The 27,875-nt window shown below is 35.7% G+C and overlaps 1 protein-coding gene across 2 annotated transcripts in view; it reads left to right on the top strand.

Annotated features, from left to right (window-relative positions):
- The window catches only part of Miga (mitoguardin), a 714,963-nt gene that overhangs the window by 477,058 nt on the left and 210,030 nt on the right, over positions 1-27,875 (top strand). Inside the window, exon 2 of one of the 2 annotated variants that reach the window (XM_069831415.1) lies at positions 11,151-11,399. The exons of the other annotated variant lie outside the window; for it this stretch is intronic. Coding sequence (XP_069687516.1) covers positions 11,249-11,399 — 151 coding nt within the window. The 5' untranslated portion in view covers positions 11,151-11,248. The remainder of the gene's footprint in view (positions 1-11,150; positions 11,400-27,875) is intronic. 2 annotated transcript variants of the gene reach the window in all.

The following is a 27,875-nucleotide window of genomic DNA, read 5'->3' as shown; positions in this document are numbered from 1 at the left end:
ACTTTGCACAAATGTTCAAATGAAAAACTTCGTCTGTTGTCTCGCAAAACACTTCTGTAACGTGAAAAACTTCTCTCCACGTCACAAGATGTTATTGGGGCATATTTAAATGATGTTAACTGCTCCACAGAGAGAAGCAAGTCTCTTGGTGTGACAGACGATTTTTGCTTCGAGGATGTCTCGAATATCGCAGATCTGTTTATAACCAGAATATTTTGAAATTACATAATTCACTTTCTCTTTCACTTTTGTCCCATAATAATAATAATAATAATAATAATAATAATAATAATAATAATAATAATAATAATAATAATCTTTATTGTCATTGAATGAAAAACTTCACTATAGACATTGTCAAATGTTACAATCTTACTGCAATACACTTCATAGATATACAAAATAAAAATTTAATTATAAAAACAATGTAGATATTTATCAAATTACATAATATAAAGTTAAAAGTACTATATTTACTAGATAAAAGACAGTATCAAGTACTAATTGTGATATGTTTAATAACTAATTAAGAATACTACAAACAGAGGCTAATGATAAACTTTAAAAATGCAACATAAGGTAGTGCAATTTACTCTGTTCATTAATACATTGAAATTTAAATGTAAATTGATTTACCACTAGGTTTCATTTAAAGTCTCATTATTAAAAAAAAGTTAAGAAACAACAACCATAACATTTAAAACTGCATTGTTTAAAAATGTATGTCAATTTCAAAGACCTCATTTATTGAGTAAAGTGGGTTTTTAATTAACCAACTGTACAATTTTGTTTTATAACTTTCAACAGGAAGAAGTTGAATGTTTACAGGGAGCTTATTAAATAATTTGATTCCAATCAATTTATAGTATTTTTGTCACACTAAGTCTACAAAGTGGATAATCTAATAATTGCCTATTCCTCGTTGTATGATTGTGTATCTCACTTCTCATATTAAAATCTTGCAAATGTTCTTTCATAAACTCTAGAACATCATATATGTACAGATTTATGACGGTCTGAATACCTGCCTGTATGAACAGAGGTCTACAGTGTGTTCTACTTTTTCAAGCTGTCAGTATTCTAATAACTTTCTTTTGAATTAATAAAATGTCTGTAATATCACTAGAATTTCCTCACAAAATAAGTCCATATCTGAATACACTTTGAAAAAAGGCAAAGTATGCATTTCGAACATATTCAAAACTAACAATGTTCATCAATTTTTTTAACAAATAGGTTACAGAAGATAACACTGCATACATACCTAATATGTGATTTCCAAGATGGATGTCTATCTATGAGGAAACCCAACAGTTTAATATCCTCTTGGTTACCCTCACTAATATCTTTTTTAGTAAATGTCAGCATTTGTGTTTTTTCATCATTGATAAAAATCATTTTTATGAAACCAAACTTTACACTGATGTAATGTGCTTTCTGTTTGTTCTGTAAGAATATCTAGTGACCTATTGACATTTAGGAAAGTTGTATCATCTGCATACAAAATAACTTTAGAATTACAGTTTACAAATTGTCCAACATCATTTAACATAACTATAAACAGTAAAGGACCTAAAATGGAGCCCTGAGGAACCCCCACTAAAACGTGTGTTGATTCAGATTGTACACCATTTACAGAAACAATCTGAAATCTTTCTTCAAGATACGATTTAAACAGTTTAATTTCTTTTACATTCACACCATAGTACTCAAGTTTTGCCAACAGGATCTTATGATTAACACAATCAAATGCCTTACTAAGGTCACAAAAAATTGCCTTTGTACTTTCACCATTTTCATATGCATGATATACAGTTTCCAAAAGAGAATTTACTGCAGCCACTGTACTCTTTCCAGTACGGAAACCATACTGCTGATTTAAGATTAAGTTATTAGTTTCAAGATAACTATAGAATTGATCTTTTATCAAGATTTAAAAGATTTTACTAAATATTGGGACTAAGGAGATAGGCCGATAACTACTAGGCAATGTAATGTCACCCTTCTTGTATATAGGTATAACTTTTGCTATTTTTAACATATTTGGAAATACACCTTGTAGTATACACAAATTAATACAGTAAGTCAATGGCATAACTATACTATTAGCGACTGATTTTACAAGGTTGGCTGATACCTCATAATAATCTTTACTCTTAGTATCATTTAACTTACAAATGGCTTCAAAGACCTGTTCACAAGATACCTCACTTAAGGTGAAATTGACATTAACTCGAATGTTTGACTGATGAAGACTATTTAATGCTTCTTCTAATGATGTAGGTATACTGGAGATGATTTTACCTATTGATTTTGTAAAATAATCATTTAAAACATTTGGATGCAGATCCCTACAATTCTTATTTTTGTTTTCACCTTTTTGAGCTATAGAATTTATTATTGACCAAGCTGCCCTACATTTATTATCAGCTTTGTTTATAAACATTTCATTAGCTTTTTGTTTCTCAGCCTGTATCTCTTTCCTATAGGAAACCTGATAATCTTTGACTATTTTGTTATCACACAAGTTTTTTTTACACATATCTTGTAGTAACATTAATTTGTCTTTCATAGCATGTAATTTAGGGGAATACCAACTTTTACCTTTAGAGCCTAATAAAGTACACGATTTCATAGACCTCTTTACGACAGGGGAACTTATGTCAAACTCCTGTAAAAAAGTTAAAAAAAATAATTCAAAATTTGTTTCCGCGGAATACTTATTTTTATCTAAGATGTTAGACCAATCAATACTTCTCAATGAATTTGAAAAATTTTGTATACCCAAATCTGTAAAACATCTAGTTAATATCATACTATTTAGATTTAGATTAGCGTTACACTTAACTACAAACTTTAGTGTAATCATTGTCAGATATGTTATTCTTAACTAAAGAGCACATATAATTGTTCTGATTCATATTTGTTATTATATTATCCAGGCATGCATTAATTCTTGCAGGTTCTCGATTTACGCAATGAAAACCTTCTTGACTTAGAAGGTTTTGTAAACAAAAGGCTGACTGCCTACTAGAAGTTATGTCAAAATGAGCATTTATGTGGCCACAGATTACTACCTCGCCCTTTAAAGATGTTAGGAAATTTAGACATTTTTCCATGTCCTCTAAAAATATATCAACACAGCCATCTGGTGATCTATACAACGCAGCAATTATCAGCGTATGATCACTTAATTCAATTACGGTCATCTCAATTTTTTTTTCATCTCATATATGACCTACATCAATCTGTTTGTAATTTAGATGTTTTTAACATAAATTACAACACCGCCATTTTTTGAACAGAACTTAAATTGCATATTGTTTTTTTTCTTTTTTTTTTTTTAAACAGTAAGTGATTCATTTAAGGAAGATCTACATCTTCCAGTGACGTTATGGCTGTTGTTAGAAAGAAAAATGGGCAGATATGAAAACAAGATTCTCTTCTAACCCAGTGCCTGACAAAATATTTTGCACTGTTTCTATTGATGTAGCATCATTCGAGTCCAATGAATTAACAACCTCGTTGGCTATTAATATGTGCCGAGCATAATACAAAGCTCCAGATTTTAAAAATACCATAAAACTTATTAAAATATGCCATATAGGCACTAAAATATTGAAATATGATGGATTAATCAAAATCACGAAAGTATACAGTTATATGCGCCATAAAATCATGTTCAAATAACTGAAAATTCCATAATTCGTGCACATAATGTATAAGCATACATTTTTAACCTCTAAGAAAAAAAAGCAAATGCATGAACTTCCGTGTCCTAGTGATAACTCTGATAGAAATCACATGTCTGACATTGTGGCGCTTTATAGCTGATAAAGTTGATAGAATTATTTCAGAAAACAATTTTGTTCATTTCTGGGAAATGTCACTGAATAGTAATGAACTTACCTGTAACCTGCGACCCTGACCTGTGAAAGTGAGCGGTGACGTGTATCTTATACTCGCTGCTTGAGTCACTCGGTTCCCCGGGGTTCAGACATATCTCACTCACACTGAATGTGGGACATACGTGTATTGTGTGTTGCGTTACGAGATAGATTGAATGTCAGCACTGACAGGAGATGAGTTGATATTTTTGGCTAGGGATAGAACGTGGATAATGTAATAGAGCTGACCTTCGAAGCGAAGCACAAGATTTCTGACAACCTGTTAATGAAGTGGAAAAATCTGTAGGTCTATCTGAGAGCCGGAATGTCCATTTTTGATAGAACTCTCGTTATGTTTACTGGCTTTGTATCCTGATTCGAAATTATTATTTCATCCGCTTCTTCTAATTAGGCTTCTGATGCTTTCAGATATTTCATCTTCTTATGCCACTTACATAGGACTCATGTATTTTATGTTTTTCTTCGAGTTAGCTTGTTTCCATGCCGACTATACGGTTAAGGAGACCCCATGTTTGAGAATTTAAAAGTTAGTTCAGCTTTCAAACTTTGATGATGATGATGATGATGATGGTGGTGGTGGTGGTGGTGATTAGCAGTGTACGCAAGTTATGTTCTGCACTGCTATAGGCCTGCAACTGGCAAAACTCCGTTGTAGGAAGTTACTAAACCTTACCGCTGTGCTGGAGGCGGAGTTTGGATTTTCCCTCCTTTAATCTAAACCATTGTCGCTACAGATTGACAAGTCATCTGACGCATTACTGCTATCAGTACGCGCTACTATTGGTTGACAGGAAGGAGGAGTTAAATAGTATATTATGTAACTCTTTAAGATTGACGCATGGGCAGACCAACGGAGTTTTGTAAGTTGTTCCCCTATAGAACTGTATGCAGTAAACCAGCCTTCCGTCTGCTGTGACGTAATACACTGCAGAGGGAGGTATTGAATACATACAAATGCATGAGGGACTTGCGTATGCCTATAAAACTAATGACCGTAGATAGCAATACCATAGTCAGTTATATACAGTATTTGCATTCAGTACAGATGAAGAGTATCCCAGTACGAAAATGCCAAAGCGAAACGGGCACAAGATACAGCAATTTATAGAAGAATTTGGTCGCATTTCTATTTTAATGACGATAAAATTACTTGTGAAGTATGTAATGTAGAAATACAAGGACACAAGAGGCTATGCACTAAAAGTTCACTGCAGTAAAAAAAAAAACATATTAAGCATTTAAATATGCATTCCATGAATACGAAAGAAGAAACAGCATCTACATCACTATCAAATAAACAATCGACCTTCTCTTAAGGGGTTAGATACAGCTTGCAGCAGTAAAATTTGGAAATATTCAACAATTTTTTCTTCCAGTACTGTATCTTGTACAAAAATGGTAATTAGTATGTGTAAAACACTGTCCTTCTGCTATTTGAAAAAAAAAATATTTTTACGATTGAAAAAATTATTGATATAGGCTATGTTTTTTTTTTTTTTTTTTTTTTCAAAATTAAAAATGGTGTGCAATGATGAAACTTTTCCGTCATAACTCAAAAACTATCCAACATTCTTTGATGAAATTTTTTGTGTTCATTTATGCATGTCATATCTACAATATGATGCAAAATCAGTTTTATACCTTTGATAGATTGTCTGATTAAAAATAAAGTCATTTAAGAAATGGTCAAATATCAGTCTTTTCTTTAACACAAAATAAAAAAATATATTATTTATTAAGGAATTAGGTGAAAGAGCATGATATTGTAAACATGAGTTTCAGTAATAAAATAGAAGAGAGAGAATATGAAAAGTTAACAAGTTTATGAGTTATGAGGGAAACGCTTCAACACTGCACAGTGAACTGCCACTATTTTTAATTTTGGAAAATATATATATATATATATATATATATATATATATAAATAACTTTTATAAATCGTAAAAATACTTTTTTTCATATAGCAGAAGAACAGTGTTTTACACATACCAATTTTAATTATTGTACAAGATACAGTAATGGAGGAAAAAAATGTTGAATATTTCCAAAAATATTACTGCTATAACCTGTACCTAACCCCTTAAGTGACTATCAGCATAGGAATTTTCGTTTTGAGAATATTCGTATGAATATGATTGTGCATTGCAATGCAACTGTCAAGACATTGTAATCCAGGAAGGACAGTAGTAGATCAGGAGTACTTTTGTTTCATTGTAATTTTCTTCCTCTCTTTTTGTTTTCAGTAAACTTTAATTTTGGGAATGCCATCTATAAAAATAAGATTAGTTTAATGCAATACAATAACAAATACGAGTACTTTATACGGCTGAATAAGTCATCGTCGTCTGCTGCCTGTTGTTGTAGCTGGGAAGAAAATTCGTAGCGAAAACTTAATTTTCAGCGACGAAGCGACATTCCATACGAGTGGAAAAATTAACAAGCACAACTGTCGTGTTTGGGGTACACAGAAACCTCACAGAATCATTGAACATGAGCGTGATTCACCAAAGGTGAATGTTTTCTGCGCGTTGTCACGACGAAAACTGTACGGACCTTTCTTCTTCATTGAGGCTACTGTGACTGGACATTCATATCTGGACATGTTGGAGCAATGGTTGGTGCCTCAACTTAGACAAGATCTCGATGAAGATTTCATCTTTCAGCAAGATGGGGCTCCGCCACATTTCCACAATGCAGTTCGTGCTTACCTGAATACGGAGATGTCTGATGGTTGGATAGGACGTGCTGGAGTAAGGGACAGATGTTTCATGACATGGCCACCAAGGTCACCCGATATGACTGGATGTGAATTTTTTCTATTGGGGTACCTAAAGGACCGTGTGTTTGTACCGCCTTTGCCACGTGATTTAGGGGAACTAGAAACCATAATTCGAGAAGCTGCCGCCACGGTCACAGAGGATATGTTGAAAAGGGTATGGGAAGAGTTTGATTACCGTTTGGACATCTGCCGAGGCACTCGTGGTTCACACATTGAATCTCTGTAAAGGTACGATCACACGTCGCCTACGTTTGCAGCGCTGCAGTACAAAAGACTGCGCAACTCTTGTACTGCGACGTGTGAACAACGGTGCAACCCGAAAAGTAGCGACTGCCGAACCTGCTGCCCGCTACTTTTCCATGCTGCGCGCAACTTAAAAGTAGCGACGTGTGAACAGGGTTCTCAGGGTTGCAGCCGCAGCATTCTTGATATCGGTTTTGTTGAAACTTTTGCTGCGGTTGCAACCAGTGTCACCACCCAAATGTGCCAATGATACTTTTATCGTTTGGATATATTTTAATGCTAAATGTGATGAAAATAAATTATTTGTAACAGTTATTAAATACACAACACAGTCTGAGTATAATTGCTGAGGATATAATTCATTTTTTTAATTTTCCGTAGCGTAGATCCAAACAGGAGGGTTGCCAACATTGATTACGTGAATATACTGTTGGTTATCATTTAAGTATATAAGCGTTTTTAAAAGCTTTATAGTAAAAATAATGTCAATTTCTGAATACTAGATACGACAGAAAAGCAAATAATAGATAAGGAAGCTTTCGCATAAGTTTCTTAATAATGCGAACATAACCACAAAATGTATATTGAGAAGTCAACACTGAGATGGGAACTTGCAGCAAGACTGCGGCTGCAAAAGTAGCGCCTTGCGTGTGAACAGACTCGCAACCTCCAGTTGCAACTTTTGCTGCACTCGGGTTGCGCAGCACGAAAAGTAGCGTGCAGCGCGCTACTTTTGGCTTACGTGTGAACACGACACGCAACTTTTGCAGCTGCAGTATAAAAGTAGCGCTGCAAAAGTAGCGACGTGTGACCGTACTTTAAGGTGTAAAATGAACTTTGAGAGTTTGACTTTAAACTGACGTGTGTTTGAAAGTGCTATCATTAGTAGTTTTTGTGTAATAAAATAGTGAAAGTGTTACCGGACTTTTGATATGCCCTGTATTGTACATAATACTGTATATTATACATATCATATTACAAACATTAGAAAGGTTAAAACAGTCGATTGAAAGTCAATTCTGATCAAGTTATGGAAAGTTTCTATTTTTAGTGTTTTATGTTTCATGTAACGCATCGATACCAGTAAAGCCATTATGGATAAGTAAAATAAAAAACTCAGTAAGTTACATCGAAGTATTATATAAAAGACTAAACTAGGGGAAAAAAAGTATTTGTAAAATTTGGAGAAAAGTGAATGTAATACTTTTCTCCCAGATCTGGTATTTTCTTCCGCCAAGTTTGGTTCCTTTTATTTTTCACTGGTGGAGACCCTGCGTTTACTATTAGGTGTGTGGGAACAGCTTAGTGTGGTCATATTGACTCTATCTTACATTTGATAATGAGAAAATAAATTTGACAAAGTTCTCAAAGTAGGTGTGCGTGGTCCCAGCCCTTGTTGCTGGTCTGTTATTTGTATGAGTCACAATATCTTGCTGTAGGAGGTAGACATGGGATTCTAATTTAAAAACAAATACTGGTGCAGTACTTCACTTCTGTAGACAGTCAGCCGCCGCGCCGTGTTTATTACTTTTGTTCTTCTCACAGGATTATAAACGTGACGCACTCCCTGTCTCTTTAAATTAAGTGTTAAGACTGCGTCACAGCTGTGTACATAATCTCACATAAGGTTAATCCTGATGTAAATCCTCTGTAAATACAGCCCCATGCATATGCTTGACGTAAGTGATTATTATTTTGCACGAGATTTTGCTGTGTGTTGAATTATGCGACGGTCATCACTAGGCTTGTAATGCTGGTGACCGATTACACAAGTTGACTGCAGCATGCACATAGACCGAGGACGTGAGCTATTACGAGGACATCTGCGATCGATTACGGGAATAACAAGGTGCACATAAACAAATCTGGACAGCTCTAAAAGTAAATATACGCTTCATAGCATTACAAAGATATATTTTTACGTACCTTTCGTTACGTGCAGAAAAATATCATAGAATTATTCGTGGGTTTGAGTATCCTTTCGTTTTTTGTGCTACAATGTCTCTGTATATAATATCGCTTGTCACCTGGTATGTTATTACATAATTTACATGTACTGTTCCCGTCATTCATTTCAAAACACTCACCAAATTCCGCTGCAAAAATATGCGCCTGAGAACCTTTAACCTTCGGCATTATTATTCAGCAGGTACACTGCTTACGCATCCTACGGTAGTTACTGGCGAACGGAGTATTCAGCAGGTACACTGTTTACTTGAAATCACCGTAACGCATACCACCACAACCGTGATACGCGTTCACAGGATAACTTTGTTCTATCAATTGCATATCATCAAACATCTCTCTACTCTGCTTCCTTCACAATACACACAGCCCGTTCCTGGAATTCCTTGTCACAGGAAATCAGGAGCAGTCGGAGTCTAAAATCTTTTAAGCACACTCTACTTAGAAATGTTTTTATTGAACAGAACTGGACTCTTGCGGAAGTCTCTAACTAGTTTTAAATGACCAAGTTGTTATTTTTTTCTCCTCTCTCTTCTTCTTCCCCCCCCCCTTTTTCATTATCTTGATATATTACTTAATCATTTGTAACTGTATGCTATATAGTACGATTTTGCTATTCAACTTTTTATGTCTTGTAACCCACATATATTTTCCTATCAGTATATTAACTGTATACTGTATCTCAAGTGAATTAATCATCGAATTATCTCGAGCAGTTTATGTATTATAAATTGTGTATGTTATGTAACTGATTTTGATTATATGTAGTTTTCTACTTTATTTTATATTCTCCTTATATTATGTAACTGATCTTGACTATTTGTAATTTTCTACTATATTTTATGTAATTTCTAAGGTTGCTTCTTTTGTGTTGTTTTGTAATCTATCACATAATTTTGTATTTCATGTATATTATTGAAACCTGGTTGAGTGGAAGAGAAGACCTTATGGCCTTAACTCTGTCAACAAAATAGAACTACTACTGCTGTTACTACTACTACTACTACCATTACTACTACTACTACTACTACTACTACTACTACTACTATTACTACTACTACTACTACTACTATTACAATAGGTATCCAACATTACAAGTCTAATCATCACTATATATCGTCATATAAATTATCATCATGATCAACATTAACAACGCCACCTGCGTAGCTCAATCGGCAGATGTGTTGCCTTCTAATCCTGTCTGTTATCTGCTCGAGCGTGGATTACCTGGTTGGATTTTTTCCGAGGTTTTCCCCAACCGTAAGCCGATCGCCATGTAATCTGAGTACTGTATTGCGAATCCTCAGTCTATTCTCATTATCATCAATCCCATGAAGGCTAAAAGCCTAGTAGTTGATACAGGTCGTTAAATAACCAATAGATTAAGGAAGTATTTACCAAATAATTCTCTTTAACAATAGTAGTTATTTTTCAATTTTCTCAATTTTTAATGGTTATATGTTTTATAGGATAAATATTTTAATTGCATTATTATTATTATTATTATTATTATTATTATTATTATTATTATTATTATTATTTACTATCATTATTTATTATTGTTTCACTAATACTACTTATCTGACTATTATTTACTTTTACTTTTATTATTTACTTTTACTACTCACTTTTATATTATTTTTTGTACGGTCTAGGTATTATAATAATTACTGTATTATGTAAGGCAAATATTGTATTCAATTAGAGTCTGGTTGGGCCTTGGGACAATTTTTGTAGATACGAGGAATCACTTTTTATCCATCGAATACTCATCAGCACATCCTTTTGTATTAATAGTAGATGGTGTTTCTGATGTATAGAAACTTAAGAGCCGTTGAATAGAGCGGAAATTACACTTGGTCTACTAAATGCAAAAGTTGCACTTTGAAAGTAATTTTGGGAATTAATAAAATTATAAATAAAATTTCGCCGAACAAATTACAAGAAAACGTGTATTTGGAAGTACATAATCATATAGAACTATTTATTATGAATGGATGACGCCAAATTACCAAACGAAACCTACTAATGTAACATTAACGGGAGAAGAAATATTGGAAGATGAAACAAAAGCTGATTATTATGCGATGAAGTACTAAAGCTTAATACTGAAGCGAGTGGATGCTGTCATAAGAGAGACCAAGATTTGTAAAAAGAAAACGTGAGACCTGCATTGGATTCAGGAACGATTTGACAACAATGGAACGGTGGTGTTGATAAAACCACTAAAAATGATATCGGGTGGTGGTTTTCAGATATGGATGAGTCTTGTACCGTGAAACATTGAGTGACCCTGACCGGCGTAACGCGTGTCAATGTGTTACTGGGACGAAGCGGGGGTGCGCCGTCTGGGATGGGGACCACGTCACGAGCGACCCTGGTCCAGCATCCTGCACTACATTCAATTCTTGTTTGCTCAGCACGGTACGGCCTCTTACGCAAGACGCAATGTACGCGATTGCAAAATTCGAGTGTGGGAGGAAGACGCGTCCTACATTTGCATAGTGAGTTACGTTTACCTTTTATATTTATATGTGACTATCTGAAGCCTTGAGAAAAAAAAATAAGGAGCCATAAATAAGTTGCAAATTGTTTATGTATCCGAAAACAGTGGCGGCTCGTGATAAAATATAACGCGTGTTCACAATTTTGTGTTCCAAAACCGAAGATAATTTAAAATATGAAATGTCATGATTCCAATGTTTCATTATTGAAAAAAACCGTGTATAAATTCAAAATATAATAATAATAATAATAATAATAATAATAATAATAATAATAATAATGATAATAATAATAATAATAATGATAATAATAATGACAACATTAGTAATAATAATAGTAAAAACCAATATTTTTATTTTAAACTTTTCCCGGTAAGTCAGTTTACTCAGTTCTTTACTGTTCAAAATTGCTTGAACAGATTTCATTGTTTACGTTTGTTAAAATTAATACATACCACAGTACCGTCATTTACAAAAGCGTGTGTTCAGTAATATATTTTGGTTCACAACATAATGATACACTATAGCCTATACCACTAGGCCTACTGTAATCCTATTCGCATAGATTGATTACTATAAATACATGCCAGTAAATATTATACACCACCATACAGATACTTAAATTCACACCACTATCACAGTCAGCCAGCAGTGTTTGAAAGTTACACTATTCTATTATGCTAATACTGAAGTATAATAATTCACAAACTACATTCGTAGCAGCACTGTACACACACCCATACAATGTAAACGTTCCGGCAGTAAGAAATGCTGACACCTACAGGCTAAAATACAGACTATTAAACTTTCCTACCTCGAGATACAGCATTTGAACGATAGGCATCGATGTATATGACATCTGTAGAATAGATTCACTGTTCACTTAACGCTTTGTGCTCTTGACGAGTCATAAGCGGCCAGCTAAAGGCAATTTTGTCCCACGCATGCATACAATTCCTGTAACCTCATTGAAAAGAGCACAGCTTGTACTTGAACGCACGTTGCCAAGTTTACATAAGAAGCTTACACAAGATGCGGGAAGTTTAAAATACTGGATTCTGATATTATACATCCCCATTACGTCAGTATGGTATTAAATAATAAAACTAGTCGTGCATTCTTGGAAACAAGGTGTTCACGTGCTCTTGTGCTCTAATTGACGCACCGCCACTGTCCGAAAGTATCGTCTAACGCAGGCGTTCTCAACATGGTGCTCTTTTAATGACATGCGAGTAAGAAAGCGCTCGCGAGCACGAACGCTCCTGAGGTCTTTTTTCAAATCAAATTTTGTTATACGAAATGGAACAAATCATCCATTTTAATATCTTAGAGACCTGATAGTTCTTCTCGTATTTCATGGTGTATAACCCCTCTCAATTCAATGTGGACTTAATCAGAAAAAATAAGATTATTCAAGACAATAATATGGCTGCTCAAGCGGAACTTCAGCTGATAATCTACATTCCTCCTTAGCGCTGAAATATTTGTTTCAAAAGGAGAAATTAGTAGCTTTATTGTGAGCAGAAGATACAAAAAGACTCCAAATAGGCTACTATTGAGTGTTTCTCTCGAATGTCTGGCTACGTTCGGGACAATCTACCTAGGCGAAAAAAAATATATCACTTATGAGTAGGGAAAGGAAGTTCATGCATTTGCATATTTATTCTCTATCGTTGTGTGAATATGCTGAAAGATTATCTACATGAATCACAAATTTCTGAATACAATGATATTACTTTCATTGTGCATGAAAGTGCATATTTTGCCTTTATTTATAATAGCATCATATTTTAAAATTTATGCAGGGAAACTGCATATTGTATGTGTTTATTTGTCTTTCCCTCATTTTTAAAAGCGTGTAACCTCGTAAACACGACTAATTTATGTTTATGAATTTTGAACGTAACGATGACGCCCTCATAGGGAGCCTCTCAAGTTAGCAATTGGTATTCCTTTACTGCAGTCTTTAGCAGATTTCGATAGAACAATATCCAGTTTAACATCAGTTCCAGGAAATGTAGGAGATACAGTGAAAGAGAAAAAAGCAAATATTCTTTCCAAAAAACCTGGATATTATCAACTTAAAGAAATTCAAGATATTCTCAAAGGAAAAACACCCCAAAAACCAACAAAATTTTCTATAGAACAGCTCACAGTTTTTGTGCAAGCCCCTCTTACTTCTTGTGACGTAGAACGAAGTTTTTCGCGCTAAAATGCTATGCTGAGAGACAACAGGCGAAGAATTACAACAGAAAGCATACGTCACTGCTTAGTTGTGAACTGTAACAGCATAAATGGAGCATTCAGCAATGAGGCAAGCTCTTCAAAATCCATAGACTAAACGTAAATTGTCTATACCTTATTATTCTGTTAAAATAATCTCAGACTGATAATGCATATTTTGTAGCATATTTATCTATTTTTACGGCATAAATTCATACGTATTCTTCACGTTTTTAGGGCATGAACTTCCTTTCCCTGCTTATAAGATATCTCAAGAACAAAGCATGATCATGATTAACTAGTTCACATCTGCAGAACTGTTACGTGTAGCTAAAGGCGACTTGTCCTTGGACATTACTGAAATTCTGAGTAACATTCAAGTTCAAAAAGAGTGTTTTAAAAATATATTTATTTATTTTATTTATGTATTTACATAGACCTATTAAACCCATTCCGTTTCATGGTGCTCGCTCACTTCTATTACATGTGGGCGGTGCTCACAATCTTCAAAAGTTTGAGTACCCCTGGTCTAATGGCACAAAATCTGACTATGAAAAAGTGTGGTATCTTCGGTAATTCTGTACTATACTCAGTGTATTTCGAACTGGCGGATCAAGGTCACGTACAAACGTACAAACCACGCACGAGTCCCTGAACTGAAAACTGTGAACTGAAGCATTGGTAATCCCGGCTGTGCCAGCTGATTTTAGTTGAGGAGAATGGTCCAGGAATGGGGTAAACACGCGTGGCAAACGCAGTCCATTGCTTGACTTTGATCTGCCGGTTGGAAATGCGCTGACAATAGTATGCGAAATTATCATTCAACAAACTCGAATTGTCTGGAATAATGCGCGTGTGTATATCGGGCTGTGAAGTTTCCCTGTTTCTTTCAACTTAAAAAAAAGGACAGATGATTTGGGAAACCCTCTATGACTGCGTGTAACGTCTTTACAGGAATTATGTTGATGAAATTAAGATAAATAAATAATTACAATTTGCTGTAAGATATGTGTGTCTAATGAATGGAATGAAACCCTCCAGTTCCTCTAATAATAATAAAAGTTATCCCCGTAACATGCCATGAAGGCATTTGGGTGGCATGGAGGTGAGAATAATAATAATAATAATAATAATAATAATAATAATAATAATAATAATACTTACTTATGGCATTTAATAAAAACCCAGTGGTTCAATACCGCCCTCACATAAGCCCGCTATCGGTTTCTATCCTGAGAAATATTAATGCAGTCTCTACCATCACATCCCACCTCCCTCAAATCCATTTTAATATTATCCTCAGTTGATGGTCGAAACCCGTTTAAAACATGAATTTACACGTAGCTACATAAATAGGAGCCACTTATTTTGTTTTGGCCTCTCAAATTAATTGACTCCACGATTTCAATGACTCTGAAGGGAATTTGGAGATTCACATGATCATGGGAGTCCCGGAATATTGGACATGTTGGTAGAATGGTTGGCTTGAGTTTTTCAAGTGTTTTTCTGGAAAAATCTCTGTTTTCTCCCTTAAATACCTGGAGAGCGGGGTTCAGTGGTAGTTATGAAAATATTAACGAAGGGAAGAGAATCGTACAAAATATGAAGATTTTATGAAATTTGAACATTTTACCAAAGAGTTATGAAATATGAAACATTGTTTGGTGTTAATCACATTATACATATATCGTGACTCGTAAAAAATTATTGTTCCCATGCCTGTAGCAGGAATGATTTAGAATATGAAATTTCATATTTTGCCTGTCATTAATTATAATAAAATTTTCCACATTTGTAAATTCCTCGTTTGAAAAAGGCAACCTTTAAGTGAAATCAGCATTTTACAGCTACTCTTGAATAAATTCGTTTGACCTTATCTAGCGTTGATGTAGATTTTGCGTTTGACCCCTGCCCTATTCCCAAAGTCCCTTCAGGCTGAGTGCGCTCTGTTTTGGTTCGCTGTGGGTATACATATTAATTAATATATGTGTTTATACTCCGTCCTTGCCCCCTGCTCCGTTGTGTTTTTATGAAATTATTCGATGAACATGTAGAGGAAGGTACGTTGTAGCCAGCATGGAGTCTGTGATTAATGGGTCTCTTCTCGCGAGAGCCAGCCAGCATTTGCGGCGCCGCGTAGTCTCTCTCAGCGAAGTGAGGGCAATGAACAATATATTTTTAGTAGCCTTGACGCATATTGCATATACATATATGTAAATTACCTTGGTCTTTCTTATGTCCATTGTCCATCATTACAGTGAAGACATTTGTCAGCTTCAATACTATCTATGTCAGCGAGATGTAAAAAAGTTCTTAGCTCTATATTACACTATCTCATTTCTGTGTCACAGAAGTTTGATAAAATATATCAGATAAAATCTTTTACAGTATAATACTCGTATATCATCTTTGATCACATCTAGCTGTGACATAGTTCTGTGATAAAAGTTATAGTCATCATCATACCTTTGATAAAATCTGTGACTGGGAAGAAAGAAAATGGCGGACATTAAGTACACATGGTCTGTGAAAACTACAAAATGTTTAATATTACATTATGAGACACATGAAATTTTTCACCATCCATTATTAAATACTTAATACGAGTATGCTATATAGGATTTCACATCTTCACACTGAAGTTCTCTCAGTAGAATTTGATGGATTTCTGAGTATAAATTAACTCTGAAACTTCACCACCTTTACTTTGGATTTGCTCCTAAAGTTTCAGAGTTTACTTATACTCAGTTTTTTGTTTACCCTGTAAAATGTCCTTTTTTGTTAGCAGGTTTACACTCTAAGCCGATGAAATACGTTTTTTCTTTGTAAGCCTAGTAATGTGATAACCTTTACTGCATTTACAGTTGTAACAGGTATAGAAATGTTGTGAATCTATTATTAGAACTGTGATGAAAGATATGATAAAAGCTTTGACATAGTGTAATATACTCAAAATCTTATATTCGATCATATTTATTTGATCAAAAATTTTATCATATTCCGTGACACAGAAATTTAATAGTGTAATATAGGCCTTACATGAGAAAGGAATGAATAAAAAATAGGGTATATTTACATAGTGTTCTGACAAATGACACGTCTTTCACTGCAAACCAGCATTATCCAATCTATCTTATTTACTGCATTCCTCTTAGTTTCCGCATATGATACATAGGCATATGTTTTAATGTCGTCTAACATCTGATATCTTCTTCTGCCTCGAACTCTTCTCCTGTTCACCATTTCTTCCACTACATCTTTCAATAGGTAGTTTCTTCTCAGCCAATGACACAACCCAATTCCTTTTTCTAGTACACTAGTTATAATGTCGTAATGAGTAGTAGTAGGGGTGACTCGGCTAATTCCGCAATGTTAAGAAGTAAATCTATCATATTTTTATGCAAATGTTTATTGAAAAATATTATCAAGGTATGTAGACATGGACGAAACCTGAAACCTGAGATAAAGAGACCTATTAAAATGCAAATATATTTAGATGTACATATATTACAGTTGGAAAAGAACAACTCGGATAATTCCGCAACACTGTGGATAAATCCGCGATAGGACTTGGCTAATTTCGCAGTAGTAAATAATTATGAAATACATTATGAAAGTAACATAAAAGGAACAATTTATATGTAACAATGCTCACTTTCTTGACAGCTGTGTAGCAAAACACGAAAAATAGCCAACTTTCGATGATTCATTGTATTGCCGGCAGAGGTGTCGACCAATATGCTTGATTTTTTTCTATAGCACTGCAGAGGACATGCCTCCTGTTGACAGCCTCTCAAAACGTACGTTTACGCTATTGTAAAGCCGCAGTAAAATCATATATGCACTACTGTGGAATTACCCGTACTGCGGAATTAGTCGAGTTTCCCCTAACAATAATAATAATAATAATAATAATAATAATAATAATAATAATAATAATAATAATATAAAAGTAGAATCGTACCTTCCTAATTTTTGCATGATCTTTCACATACTGTATATCAGGAAATTTTCCTCTTGCACGTTACATTTACCATTTACGGAATGATTTTTTTAATGTAATTTTGTGTTACTGGTTCAAATTTGAACTCACATCTTCATTTAGTACATTCAATGTTACATAACATTTTATAGAATGGATAGACAATTTCACACATTTAAGTTCTCAAAATCTACAAAATATAAAATTGTCTAATAGCTTTACTTTTTACCACTGTCACTAATTTTCAGTAATCTAAAAGCACTAAAATGTTCTGATTCGGTAAAATGTCGTACGGCGGTCAATGACGAACTGCTGACACGAGGTATTTTACCTATGTATGTAGAATTCCCTACTGTGGTCAGTATTGAACTGCTGATATTGACTTGGCGTGTTACGTAATCAGCTATAGCCTACTTTAAATGTGTGTTATTGTATACCTGAAGCTCGAGGTGTATACAAATTACATGTACACTTTTTTGATCCGAGTTTTGTTGTAATTGCTATTTACATGCTGCCTTTCCTTATCTGGGTTTTGTTGTGTGGGCGGATTACATATCCCAGGCGTATAAAAACAGCAGCCTATGAATTATATCTGCTTACAACGTACAGTTTACATCCGTTCGATTCGAATTCACATCTGAACTTAGCCTAGAAGTTCCAGTCTCTAACCCTAGCCCAAGGAATTTCATTTCATATGTTTGAATTCCTTAAAATCCTATATTCTTATGGTTAAAGAAGATTGGGACTGATATTATTTTATTTGTGCGACATGTCTGGTTTTGGTTTTGTTATATAATATTATTAAGATGTACCGAAGTACATATGATATTTCCGTGCAGAAATTCTGCGTCATCATATGATGAAGGATGAGTGGAACGGAAAAAAATTCTCTCCGGCACCGGGATTTGAACCCGAGTTTTCAGTTCTGCGTGCTGACTCTCTATCCACTAAGCCACACCGGATGTGTGAACATTGTGCCACTGTCATACATCTATGACGCAGTGCGTGAGGGTAGGCCATTAGAGGGAACACAAGAGATGGAACTTAAACTGAGAGGATTCGATCCGACATCGGGATGGGAATATCATATGTACTTCGGTACATCGTAATAATATATGATACGCGATAAATAATCACCTAGTGATTTAAGACGGCGCTTACTCCGTCGGATCCCGGTCACTTAGTCACTCATAACGAGTGCGCCTCTGCACATGTGTGGACAGTGTGCCACTGTCATACATGAGGGTAGGCCACTAGAGGGAACCCAAGAGGTGGAACATAAACTGAGAGGATTCGATCCGACATCGGGATGGGAATCCGGTGTGGCTTAGTGGATAGAGCGTCAGCACGTAGAGCTGAAACCCGGGTTCAAAGGCCGGTGCCGGAGAGAATTTTTCTCCGTTCCACTCATCCTTCATTTTTTATAGAAGTTTCGCCTTTTTGTTTCACATAGGCGTTAGAATTGTAGTACTTCTTATGTTTTATGACAAGCCGAAATATGACTTATAGTGCATCTTAAATATTTGAAGTCGTTCTATTAGATTAGGTTAGGTTAGGTAACGGTTGCTAGGGACGGGTTAGGGACGATCCTTTGCACGTCGGCCATACTGAGGTCTATTGCGCACCCCGAATTTGTGGGATGAATGAGGATGAGGTGTACCAGCCCATCGGCCGCATGTGAACCGTCACTCGTTCACCCAATCAGGGGCCCCCTACCCACCGCCCTAAGTTCATACCGCCAAGGTGACCAAGCAGCATGGGATCCATTCCAACGGCCTTTCCAAGATTTCGAAGCGTCCTTCGAAGTGCTCTTAAGGGATGAATCTTGGCAGAGATTTTGCGGAAGAACTGGAAACCCAGGAGCGGTTACGTAGAAAGCAACAAAGACATGCGTCTTGACCTGAATATGTCTATGGAATGAGATGAAGAAGATGAATGATATGAAATCTAAATTCTTTTTCTACACGGGAGGGGAAGGGAAATGGACCGTGGCAATGAAAATCCAATCCGACATTTGCCTAAGTAACTGTGGAAAACCACAGAAAAGTTGGTGGGTCCGGGGTTCGAACCACGGACCTCCCGAATTCCTGTCCCATGCGAAACGCATGAGCCACTTGCTTGGTAATTTGTTGTATTAGTTCGCTATTAATATTCATCTGAATTCGTATAGGCCTATTCTTTCTCTGTGGCTCACCGTTAGCATGTTGGTTTTCCATCCAGGCTGCCCATGTTCGTGATGGAATTTATCGTGGTCAACACAGACGCTGGAGAGGGTTTTTCTCTGGGTACTCCAATTTCACTATTGTTCCACAACACTCTCCACCTTTCTTTCATTTTAACCTCTTATTTGCAATAGTAAAAATATGTTTCCGATGCTGACCCAGGAAGGGTTTGGAACTCCGGACTCTGGGACTTATCAGGCTACTCTTCTGGGATTTGGTTGTATCAGGGCTGAGACAGGATGACCCACCTGTCACTATCGGAATCATGAATGTGGCCCGTGCTGCCTATCGAACTTGGACAATCATGACATAAATAGGGCGTACAGGCCAAAGCAAGTCGCAAGGCGATTCCAGCCCGTGGAAAGCCAACCCGTGTGTGTTCTGAATCACATGATCTACTTTGATCTATAATGTGATAGTTGAAAATTACGTTTTACTGCTTTTAAATGCATTTTTAGGCAGTCCTTTAAAGATCATCCTCACAATACGCTCTAAAGAGCTAGTAGTTTGTGAACAATCTTATTTTTAATTTGTAAATGTAAAAGTAAATCCATGGCGCTACAGCCCGTGAAGGGTCAACACCGACCACCCGGCTGCTGGCGTCACGTCCACTTGCCGAAGCAGAGGTGGAGAATGGAGGTATCGTCTGGTTAGCACGATGATCTCCCCAGCCGTTACAGCTGGTTTGCGAAACCGGATTTTCGCTACCTATCGTAGCTCTCCAAGTGCATTACGTTGATGGGTGGCCACCGGTCCAATACACTGGCCGAAATTTCATGAGAAAATTTCTTTCCCCATGAGGACTCGAACCAGCGCGCATTCCGTAACGTGAGTCCTATACAGGATGCTTAGACCACGACACCACGGCGCGGGATTTTTAATTTGTAGTCTGGACTCAATCAGATAACAAAGCTATTTATTTCTTTATCTACGGTTCTCTGAAAGAGTACGTATTTAAAAAGTACAGTTATTAAAATATTTTATTATTGAATGTAAATTTAGAGCACACTATTTATTTTAGCTGATAGATTATATAATTATGATTAGTGCTTTTACTCTGTATTCCAGTAACGTGGAAGGTAGATTTGTCCTTGGAAATGTATTGCCGCAAGTGACTTGAGCTCTGAAACACAACAAAGATTTTAATAATTCATTAGCGTACCAAGAGGTGTAGCCATCATCACATGACCTTTTCACATCGAACTTAAGAGTGAATTCCAGGCAAACCGCACAAAAAGCAGTGCTTAAACTGGGAAAGAAGAGGGTCTTTTCCATGTCGCGAACGTGATCAAACGCTTAACGTTATTGTGTGAAGGAAAGCATATGTTTCAGGCGCAACAACCTGTTGAAGCGGAGACATCCAGTACCGTCTCATGAACTTCATCTCGGCAGTGGTTATTCTTGAGGAATCAGGTGTTCTTATGGTCCAAGCCTCGCGTCAGTGAGATAAAACTGGTCTAGCAAGAGTTTTATAAATTTTGATTCGTATATGTCTCTGGGCTAATGATGGTTTCAAAACTGAATTTATGATGCATTATGTTTTTATAAATTTGATAATATGATAGTAGTAGTAGTAGTAATAATAATAATAATAATAATAATAATAATAATAATAATAATAATAAATTATGCATAATGTTTATATAAATTTGATAATTTAATAATGATAATAATAATAGTAGTAATAATAATAATAATAATAATAATAATAATAATAATAATAATAAAACGTACTGTACAGACATCTTGCCAAAAGAAATGATTGAACTTTGTAAATTTTACAAGTTAGCATCTTTCTTTGATAGATTCGTACGCAAATGAATAGGTCTAAGTTGCCGAATTTCTATACACCAGTGGTGGGCAAAATGAACGCAACCCACAAGACAGGATTTAAATGGCAACTACATACTGTGGGAGGGGTTGCACTCTACAGTGCAGTGACGGATTTACAGACAGTTGCGCCACAATATTCCTACCTACCATATGTAATTAGAAGAGTTCATTCACGTGATATTTAATTAATCATTTTTCAAAGCAATTTCTTCTTAATTGGGATTTATATCTGTGCATGCTATTTTCAGTTGCGCAAGGAGATGAGCATCGCTTAAGCGGGATCTGTGGTTGGACTTTATAAATTTAATTTTAGAAAACAGCTGTTTGCACTGGTAGGTTGATGAATACATACCGGCATTTCCCATAACTATGGTCCTGTAACACAACTATGGTCCACGATACAACCATTCAAAGATCATTGTTGAAATAACATAGACCGTTCGTAGATAGCTGCAGTGACTTGAATTCAAACTGCAGTACAGCAAAAATATAGATAAACGAGGTACTACGCTATGGAGTACAAAATTTGAATAGTTGTATCGTGGACAATAGTTATGTTCCAGGACCATAGTTGTGGGAAATGACGGTACTCATTATTTTTAAGCAAACTGTCTAAGCAGTGGATATGTAGTACTAGACATCTTTTAAAAAAATTTAACCCCCAGCAGACCTTCATATTCTGCTTTCAAGAGGCTATCATTCTGCAAATTCAGTACCCCGAACTGCTTCTGGGATAACATTTTCAATTTAAACATGAAAAGGAGTGGCAAAAATATTGAAATCTTTCTCCATCCCTTTAAAATCACTGAATCTGTGTTCTTTGAACTCGTATAACAGGTGATTTATTTTAAGAATGTACATATTTAAGTTCGCGTCCTGAATATTTGTAACTGATCCTAAACATGAGAAATAAAAGAATCCCCTTTCTTGTAAGTTTGATATCCTCTCGATTCATATGATTCTGCGAAAGAAATTGTATCACTAATGAAGCTCCGAAGTACAGCAATCCAGTATAATCCGCCACGTACACGCGCAGTATTTTCATGGAGTGGGAGAAGGGGAAGGTAGGGGTTAAGTTTGATGCTTCGCTGAGGTCTGACATCACTGCGACACTGCCGCAGGAATGCCCGCCATTGCTATACACCTACGAAACTAACATTGCTATCAGGCAGGATTCGATCTCCGGTCTCCAAGTATTGCACATATTACCCGTTTACCACAAAAGATTTCAGTCTAAGGGGCTGAAATTCGCTTATTTTCTTCAGGAAAATAATGTTGCAATTTTTCCCAAAACTTACCAACCATCGCTAGTTCTAAAATAAATAAATATTAAATCTCATAGGCTAGGTAGAATAGTCTGGCATCATGGTCCTCTCCAAGGCTTCCCACAGATTCTTGACAAAACAATAAGCAAGTTGAGATAATATACGTTGCAGATCACTAAGCTATAAGCTCTGGAATGTAAACAACGAAGTAAACAAATATTAACGTTTCGCACAAGAGCTCAAATACATTTGACAGAGAGAATCGTCATCAGACCTACCGTCACTTAGGCAACAGCAGTAGTCCCAAAATACACAATTGAACATCTGGATGCCTGCGAGCGCGACGGCAATTGCTCTGCACAATGAAATCAATAGTACGAGACACCTGTCACATTGCAATGTCTACCATATTGTTACGTTTTGATTTATATACCCAAGTGATGGACATTGTATGACATTTTCTGGGATGCATTTACGTCATTCAAAACAAACCCGGTCATTGCTAATAGAAAGGAAGAAATTAAGCTTACTCTTAATGCTCTCCACGGTTAACACACTACTTCCACTGCGACACCAAGTGAAAAATCTCTGTGGCCTGGAGGTGAACTAATGTATAACAGCATTTTGCACCTCTTCGGCCGATGGAAAATAAAATGTTTATGTATGTATGTATGTATGTATGTATGTATGTATGTATGTATGTATGTATGTATGTATGTATAGCCGAACGTCCATAACTCGACTTTTCGATACCTCAAAGTGATTTTAATTTTCCTACGCAATCATATATAATTTACAGTCCACACTTGTGGAGTAACGGTTAACGCGTCTAGCCGCAAAACCATGTGTACCGGGTTCGATTCCCGGTCGGGGAAAATTACCTGGTTGAGGTTTTTTCCGGGGTTTTCCCTCAGCCCAATATGAGAAAATGCTGGATAACTTTCGGTGCTGGACCCCGAACTCATTTCACCGGCATTATCACCTTCATCTCATTCAGACGCTAAATAACCTAAGCTGTTGATAAAGCGTCGTAAAATAACCTACTAAAATAAAAAAAAAAAAAAAATATATATATATATATATATATAATTTAAATGTACTTCTCGTCACTAGAATTCTTCTCTGCCGCCTGAAGTCAAGGGCTGCCGAACTTTAATTTCTTTTAAATGTAAATTAGAAAAGTATCTTATGATGAGTTGCCAGACCTAACGCGTTGCAAATATTTAATTGAATGTATTCCACTGTATTTATTTTTATTTTTTGTTTCTTATTTTTATTGTGTAATCATGTAAATCGTGTTTATTCATCACTTAACACCAATATGTATTCCACTGTGTTGTTTTATTATTAGGGTAAAGTCGGATGAATCGAGTCAGTAACCGAATCGGGTCATTTTTAGAAATTTCCTCCTTCTCGCCAAATAACAAGTACATAAGGAAGTTCTGCCATTTAGAGTCGACCATGAGAACTTCATCTACAAGTTGAAAACAGCAAAGCATCGGAAGTCATGTTCGTTGTTGTGTTATTATTAGTTGAAGATTGTGCTTTTTGAGATAAGGCATGCAAATATTTTACTTTTTAAAATACTATTGAAATGATATTCAACTAAGTGATGTAATTCGTCTTGTAATTTATTCGGGATTTGTAACATAATACATGCATGTGTTTGAAGTAAGGTTATGGCATTGCCAGCGCTCTAATGTCCTCTGGCATTAGAACCGACCCTCTAAAATGAAATATTGCGTTTCGGGCGAATAGGGTCACTAAAACGGTGAAACGGGTCAAAATTTTCTGTACTCATTTTTTTCCATTTTAGTTTATGGATCGTGTTATGATTACAGATGGGGAAGTATAAAAGAAAAATGACTATTTGTGGACAGGGGACGATATGAAGAAAGCTATTAAAGCTTTCCGGGAAGGTAGAAGCCAGCGCCATGCAGAGGAATTATTTGGAGTTCCTCATTCCTGCCATCAGAGAAGACTCCAAAGTGGGAAAGATCTTTCAGAAAAATTGAGGGGTGGGCAAACTGTATTTAATAAAGACCAGGAAAAAGAATTTATTTCTAGAATATTGAGACTCTCTGCCTGTTGTTTTCCATTGGACTCAAACGATGTGCGTAAAGCTTCCTATGAATCCAATAATGTAAAGCATAACTTCTCTGAAGCAAAGCAAATGGCTGGTAAAGCATGGCTAATAAAATTCATGGGAAGAAACCCAAATATTTCTTTGAGAAAAGCGGAAGGACTTTCTTCAGCTCGTTGCAGTGATCTTAATAAAGAAGATGTGATGGAGTATTTTTCATTGTTGAGGAAGACCAATGAAGAATTTGACTTGATGGACAAACCGCAGATGATTTATAATGCGGATGAATCTGGTTTCCCGTTAAACAACGAATCAACAAGGAAGGTATTCGCCGAGAAAAGAAGCAGAACTGTATATGCCCAGACGTGTGTAGAAAAATGAGAGCTTGTCACCAACTTAGCTTGCACTAATGCCATAGGAAACTTCATTCCTCCCATGGTCATTTTTAAAGGTAAGAAGCATCTACCTGAATTCGGAGATGGTTTGCCGACTGGGTCTCTAGCAACAATGACAGAATCATGGTGGATCAACGAGGAAAAGTTCCTGATGTGAACCAGAGTTCTGCAAAAGGAAACACCAACAAGAGAATCCAGAATTAACCACATCATCGTCATCACCATGTGAGTAATCAGAATCCAGCGAAGAAGATAATAATACATCATGTGGACTATGCAAGATCAAATATAGTGATGCTTTATCTGTTCGTCTTAATGACTGGATTCAGTGCAAAGGAAAAAGAAGGGAATGGTATCATGAGAAATGTGTTGAGGCAGAGGGAAGGAAGAAATTTGTTTGTTGAAGATGCGTTTTTCTTAAGTGATATGTGTGCTTTTCAACTGACCCTATTAAACCACTACTTTGACCCGATTCACCCAACTAGAGAAAGGCGAATAGGGTCATGCAGAGCTTTACTAAAATGCAGTTTAAAAGACTCTAAATAGTATTTGTGCAATCTTAACTAGTGATACGTACAGTTAAAGTGCATAGTTTGTAACTGCGTACAATAAACAACGTTGGTATGAACATGTGTTTTATAATTAAGACATTTCTCTTTTCTGACCCGATTCATCCGACTTTACCCTATTATTATTATTATTATTATTATTATTATTATTATCATTATTATTGTGTAATTTTATTCAATTGTCGGTTTCTGGCTTAATTTTGTGAATCCTACTTATTTGTAATCTAATACTAGTATGTATTCCAATGTGCTTATTTTTATTTTTACTGTGTACATTTTTCATTGAATTATCGGCTTCTGTTTTTGTGTGATTCGTATTTGATTCTAACAACATTAATATCTATTCCACTATATTTATTTTTATTTTATGAGGTAAATTTTTATGTAACTACCTCTTTTGATCTCATTATGTACCTAAATCGTATCAGTATGTATTTACTTAAATCCGATCCAGTTGTATTTTCTAGATCAAAGCCACAAAAGTTTTGGTAGTACAATATAGTGCCCGCATTTTATTAATACCCAGCCGACATCAAAGACGACGCTTTTCTTTGAATAGATAGGATAAGAGTTTATTTACTGATTAGGCCTTCTCAGATGCCCTTCAGTCACAAGAAGCGGTAACATTTGATTACCAATGATGCGTTAATTGATTTGCCGATATCAACTCCAAATGGAATACGAAACATCGTTGCGGTATCTCGAGTCTATTGACGCGAGTTGTCCACACCTGTGGAGTAACGGTCAGCGCGTCTGGCCGCGAAACCAGGTGGCCCGGGTTCCAATCCCGGTCGGGGCAAGTTATCTGGTTGAGGTTTTTTCCGGGGTTTTCCCTCAACCTAATACGAACAAATTTTGGGTAACTTTCGGTGTTGGATCCCGGTCTCATTTCACCGGCATTATCACCGTCATATCATTCAGACGCTAAATAACCTAGATGTTGATACAGCGTCGTAAAATAACCCAAATAAATAAATAAAATTGACGCGAGTTGAAAAAATATATCGCTAAATGTAAATCGTAACTAGATAGGGACGATCTTTACAGCGTTAAGTGACAACGCGTGATATTGCAAGTATTGATGCATGCAAAAAAGATCCAGTAGAACCCCGATTATCCGTCACCCTATTAACCGATTGTCGGATTATCCGACTTTTTTTCTAGCTCCTATTTTCTTTTTGATGCAGAAAAAATATTAAGTACTGTAAGTTATGTTCCTACAGAAGATTATTACAATCCTTTACTCTAACTACAAAGTATGTAGTAGAAATGCTTTGCTCTCGGCAACAAACATAATTACTTGTAAAATAATGACTACTTGCTTCCAAAGACATTACCCCAAGAATTTCCACAAACCCGTGTACAACTTATTCAGTCCTTAAATTATTCCTACTATTCGAGTGGACGTTCTGTATAACTTCTATGCAAATGTCTTCCACAGTTGTCAATGAAAACGTATTGTGTTAATTATAAAAAAATACAAATACCGATAATTGAGAAGTTTGAGAAAGAAGAAATTGTGGTTAATGCTGCTTCAGAGTAGAAAATTGGCGTTACAACTGTAAGCGAATTAGAAATAAAAAGGATAAAAAGTATGAAGTACGTAAATCTACAACACATCTACAACACAATCTGTCTTTCCGCAGACAATCATCAAACATCAATCCTTGGCCCTTAAGCACCCGTCGTTGACAACCGAATTTTTAATTAACCCCTGATCCACTACATAGCACATTAACACAAGACCACAAAGGAAATTACGAAATTGTGTTTTATGCACTTAAATTATAAACATTTTTATGGTACGGATTATCCGATTTTTTTCGATTAACCGTTAAGTCCACCCCCTTTATTACCACGGATAATAGAGGTTCTACTGTATATCACAAAACAATGGCTTCCGA

Source organism: Periplaneta americana, chromosome 7, assembly GCF_040183065.1.
Source record: "Periplaneta americana isolate PAMFEO1 chromosome 7, P.americana_PAMFEO1_priV1, whole genome shotgun sequence".
Taxonomy (NCBI): domain Eukaryota; kingdom Metazoa; phylum Arthropoda; class Insecta; order Blattodea; family Blattidae; genus Periplaneta; species Periplaneta americana.
This window is presented reverse-complemented; position numbering and strand designations above follow the sequence as displayed.